Raw genomic sequence first — 5,583 nt, forward strand, 5'->3', positions numbered from 1 at the left:
TCAAGGGAACGTGCACCATCCACACAGGTAGTTCTAGACCAGAATCTCCAATCCTACGGCAGAAGCGTTTCTTGCACCCAAGCGACGTTTGGCGCCTTGACAGAAGATGCCATTACTGATGGCCGGCGCACGGGATGGCCCGGCCCGGGGAGCCGGGCTGGGAGTCAGAGCTCCCTGCAGAGGCAGACCAGCAGCAGCTGGGTTTGGGGGGGCGTGCTCCCTCGGCACTACGAGTCTAGTGGGGGCTGGCTGTGCACGCCGCTCCGTGTCTTCAGCTGCGACTGTGCGATGTCGGCCAGGGCGCTCTGGATCTTCTCCAGCAGCACGTCCCCACGATAAACTACCTCTTCCAGGCGGGCAACTGCTTCGTGATTTTCTTCTTCTAATCGATACAGACTTGCAGCCTTTAAAACAAGAGGGAGAAAACTGAGGATCTTCCAATATAACACACAACTGACTTTACTGCTAAAGTATGGTGATGGAACAGTTAGTGCTCCCTAGAAATGCAATTCTTTAGCCCCGAATTAAACACTAGCCGCTTCAAAGCAACTTGTTATAGGTTGCAGCCTATTTACCAAATTTAAAACTACTGAAACTAGCGCACAGAAAAGACAAAACAAAAGTTTCAAACTGGTATTTTTTTAAAGCAGTTACATGGGTCCTTAAGAAGTTAGGCTTAAACTAACTGGCAAATTCTAGCCACATATTTCTCTTCTTTTCTGCAACACTGATGTCTAGTGCAGGTTAACATACACATGGAGCACTTGACAGTCCTTGGAAGAAGGGTGAGAGAAAGAAGATGGCAAAAGGTATGAAATTTAGAATCCAGCTCAATTACTTCTGTTTCAGTTGTTAAATAGGTGACTGCAGGTAAGCCACAGATTTGATCAGAATAGATCCTCATCACAAAGGAACTCAAAAGTGATTGGTAAATTTTGTTAGGTATTACTATGGCAGCCTCTTATTAAAGACAAACCACAGATTTGAAACATACACCAAGACAACCTTCCTATGAAAAAGAAAATAAACATCTGCCTGAGTATATTTCTATTAGCCAAGTATCTATCAAACACTTCTCAACAAAGTCTATGCTACATATTTGAGAGCATTTCAAGCACCTTCAAAATATATTTGTTTTAAAGATATCAGAAAATTTGTCTTTTAACACTGAACCAAATTAAACAGCAGAAAATAATCAGTATGTGACAGAATCCAAGCCAATTTACCTCAAAACCATGCCAAACAAAAAAATCCTGCAAAACAAGATTCTGCCCTAACAGAACAAGAAGCTATTTGAGTTTCACCTCTAAGGAAAGCATGCCCCTTCTGGAGAACCAGCTCCCCCTTCTGGAGCAGCCTGCTTTTCCCGCATCAGCTGTCACTATGATCAGGATCCTGCCCAATCACGGAAGAAGCCTGGAATTTGTCAGCAGCAGGAAGGCTGTCTTCAGCTATAAAATACAGTTACATGCAACTATGCTGGTGTTAACAGGCCCAATTAGTATGTTCAGCAATTATGTAACTAGTAACGTTTCCAATATTTAACCTGTTTAAAACCAAATGTGTTGTCATTGTCAAGTCATCTGTATTTGGCCCAGCAGGTACCTCTAGTATCAGTCTTTTGCCAAATGCCTTTGAATAGTCATAGATTATCAACACGGGTGTAAAACTTTTAGGTGATCTTAAAACAGTTCCAGGGTTCTCAGAGAAACAGCACTCTGCATCCTTGTTGCACTTTAAGAAGAACACACTTGATGTAAATCTAGCAGTTACGAGTCAAAAAAAAAAAAAAGCCATTTCAAGCCATTTCATAGGCAAGAGCTGTAGAAGTAACAGGAAAAAAAAAAATTAAAAAAAATAAAAACATCAAACCACAATACAGCAGCATTCTTTGAATTGTGGGTCCAAGGCATTTTTTGGAAACAAGGAACAGCTGAGTATTTTGAAGGGATTTACAAGCTGTTTGCAGCAGTTCAGCTCATGTAAGGCAGGGAACAGATGCTGTGACACTGGCTGCATCTGTTAACAGCTGGCTGGTCAGTAGCTGCTTTCTGTTCCCAAGCTCTTCTCAGAGCACCTCGGTCTAAAGACAGCAGGAGCAAGAAACAAAAGCAACAGGTTTGGTTGGTCAAAAAAAGCACCCCTATTACTGAAAAGTGAAAGAACTGGTTTGTGACAGATCTGGAGAACTTAAAGGACACCCTGCAAACCCTTTAACAACCAGAAGTGTTGTAGAACAAAAGGCTTAAGTAAAGTGTTGGCTCTGCAGCTACAAAATGAAACATGCCCATAACGAGTGGGAGAATATGAAAGATTGTTGAAGGGAAAAAAACAACAACCATCTCACAATATATCAGTACTGTTGCATCTGTTGTATTAATATTTGAACAGCTGAAGAAAAAAAAAGAAGTAGCAGTTTCCAGTATTGTGGTAATGATAAAAGCATTTCTCTTTTAAACACCCTAACAGAAAACTAAGTTTAAAATATTCTCACTGTGTATAATCTTATTCAGAGCTAAATACAAATTCAGTGTTTCCACTAAGCCTACAAAGTACTCAACAGGCTACCCTCATGAGAAATACGAGCCTATATTAAAATTATTTCTCAATATTACATGGCCTAGAGAGTAAAAAAATGTGTTTTAAAAAAGGAATTAGTTTGCCTTCAGTCATGTTTTGGTATTTAAGAACACCCTTACCTGCAAAGCTGCTGTTGATTCTTCACTGGGCAGGGAATCTATAAGAACATCGATATCTTTTGCAGTTCGTGCAATTAGTGCCGCAAACAGCTGGGCGTACTCTTTAAAAAAGAGAAGTCAGGATACACGGCACATTATCAGAAATAAGCACAACTCCACATACACAGCACAAAGTTCTACAAACTTGAAGTATGGAAGTGTTAAAAATCCTAACACATGAAGAAAATAACAGTATCACAACTGATGGGAACTCCACCACATCAGAAGATGAAGGTAGCTTGAGTCCAGTCCTAGACGAAGCAAGGTACTTGGTTATATAAAGGTTCAGGCTTTGCACAAGTGAGAAAACAGTTGGAACTGCATCACTGTGAGCCAGGTAAGACACTCCTAATACCAGTATTAACTGTCCTAGTTACTTCATTAAGCATTGAGAAGTAACCAGAAACTCACTTAACTTTTCAATCCTTGCCTCGAAACCTGCCACTGAACCAAAAAAAATACTAGAAACAAAGTAAAGACAGTGATGTTGCTGGTAAGCAACAGGTCATTATTTAAATATTTTGAGGGGTTTTAATTAAAAAAAAAAAAGACAAGAATTCTTCTTCAGCTACACAAAAAGGTAAACTGCCCCTAAGAGTGTCTGCCTGTGAAGCGGATGCACTTCACAGGGCTTCCTGCTTAAGGAAAGACCTCTTGACTCTCCCTGGAGCTGGACCCTGGTCAGTTCTGACCTTTGTGAACGTGGGTTAAACGGGTGAGAGTCGCCATGTGGGCACCTTTACCATATTTGTTTAACCTTGCGAACTGGCTGTTTCCCTTGCCTACTATGGGAAGCCTTGGCTCACTGTTTATACCGCCTGTTGTGGGTCGGATTGTGTCTTTCCTGGGATCACTGGGGGTGGTGTCGATTGTATGTGAACTGGTTGACTTGTTTGTAACTCTGGCAGTCATTCATAGCTTAACTTTCTTGTTGTCAATACATTCTACTTATTGGTTTGTCTTTCTGCTGGTTGTATTGTTCTTGTTAGGCCTAGTCATTGGCAGAACAATCATTGAAAGAAATGTATGGACTTTTAATAAGAGGCACCACAAGCTGGGAACAAAACCTTTCCAGATGGAATTGCATCTGTTCAATTTGAATCAAGTTCATTACTACCCTTGAATTACTGAAGTAGCCCTTTTAAATTTATAATTTAAGATCTTATATATTCATGTCACTTGGTTGATGAATGATTTGGGGAATCAAATCACTTTCTAATAGCAAAAAATCTACAGCAAAGATTGACATTCTTAAAGGTACATGTGACTTTAACTTAAAAAAAAAAAAAAAACAAACAAAAAAACAACCAATAAAATCAGAGAGAATAAAACCAACACATCCATTTAAAGCTTACTCAGGATCACCAGAGGGCTTACCTGCAAAGAGTTTTAAGGCCTTCTTATTAAGACGTTAGATATCTAAAGACATCTAACTGATAGTTTTGTTTTGCCTTATCAGCACTGCTAATGCGGCTGTATGATTTTACCTAAGTCACTATATTCCAAATTTTAGGAAAATACAAGTCAGAAGACAAATCAGTCATAACCTACCATTTTAAGATCTTATCAAAGCCTCTAGCTCCTGGCACCACACAGATGACACTGACACCTGAGACAGCACCAGCAAAGATGAGGAACCAAACAAGCCCTTCCGCTGGCTCTTCTTACTAACTCCAGTATCAGTGGTCTGTGGTAGTTTGTTCTCTGAAGAAACAGTATTCAACTGTCCTAGAAAGTCTAGGGCTGTGCTCCAAACCAGACTCCCCTGACAGCCTAATAGACTACCCTTAATCTGACACAATATGTATGTAAAACTTTCTCAGATTAAAAAAAAAAAAAAAAAAGAAAGAAAAATAAGTAAAAAGATCCAGGATTAGAGTAACATGGTGATTCAATCACTAACTTGGAATTCTCAAATTAGAGAAAACTTGTAGATTGCTTACCAATTTCAGTATCTTAGATCAGTTTCTTATCTCTCAAAAAAACCTTCACCAAATCCCAAAACCAAAGCAGCCAACAACAAAACCACAAATGCCAAATAAGATGCAACATGATTGACATAATTAGGCAAGTAGTCGATACACAGAGAAACAGGAATAATTAAAAGTCTACAACATGGAGAATGTTAAACTCATACAGGATTTCATAAAATTAACACTACTTCCTAAAAAGACTTATTGGAAGCACCGGAGAACTCACTTGCAGAAATGAGTGCTGCAGAACTCTTGCAGCAGCCCTATTGCAATAGCTTGTATCTGTAAAGTAATGTATCTGTGCGAAGAAACACACACAAAAAATGCATTGTAATGCTTACTTCACACTTAAAAATCAGATTTCCACTATCACAAGCCTATGCAGCAAGTGTATTTGATATCAACTGATGACACAACTTCAATCATTCTACCAGTTACCGGTAGAATTGTTTGCTGAGCATGAAATAAATACGAGTACAGATCTTGGATTACAGAGCGTATTGTACTGGAAGACATTCACATTTTGCTAGGAGATACAGAAAGAAAGACTTGCCTTCCGTTGGATTAGCAGGCTGATCTTTGTTTATTGCTGTCTGAATGTTGCTGAAAGAGGCTGGGGGGCCACACTGCTGCAATACTCCAATGGCATTACAGAACTGGTCTGCGAGCTACAAGCAGTAAACAGATAATTCATTTATTTCACCACTAAATCGACGTCAACTTTACTTCGCCTCCCAGCGGTCCCCACGTAGCAGTCCTCCCCCCACGGCAGCAAAGACAGAAGCACGGCCCTGTGGCGATAACCCGCGACTGCGCCTCCGCGTACACGCAGCGGCCCACAACGGCCGGGCCCGGGCGCGGCGGCACAGGCC

The 5,583-nt window shown here is 40.5% G+C and overlaps 1 protein-coding gene across 1 annotated transcript; it reads right to left on the bottom strand.

The window, feature by feature from the left end:
• Positions 1–227: 227 nt before the first annotated feature.
• On the bottom strand, positions 228–5,379 carry MED21 (mediator complex subunit 21; the record flags this gene model as incomplete). Its single annotated transcript, XM_008940042.1, has 3 exons — positions 228–404; positions 2,700–2,800; positions 5,265–5,379. Coding segments are annotated over 3 exons (393 nt in total), but the record flags the coding sequence as incomplete, so codon positions are not given.
• Positions 5,380–5,583: the final 204 nt, after the last annotated feature.

The sequence above is a fragment of the Merops nubicus genome, unplaced genomic scaffold (assembly GCF_000691845.1).
Source record: "Merops nubicus isolate BGI_N331 unplaced genomic scaffold, ASM69184v1 scaffold14545, whole genome shotgun sequence".
Taxonomy (NCBI): domain Eukaryota; kingdom Metazoa; phylum Chordata; class Aves; order Coraciiformes; family Meropidae; genus Merops; species Merops nubicus.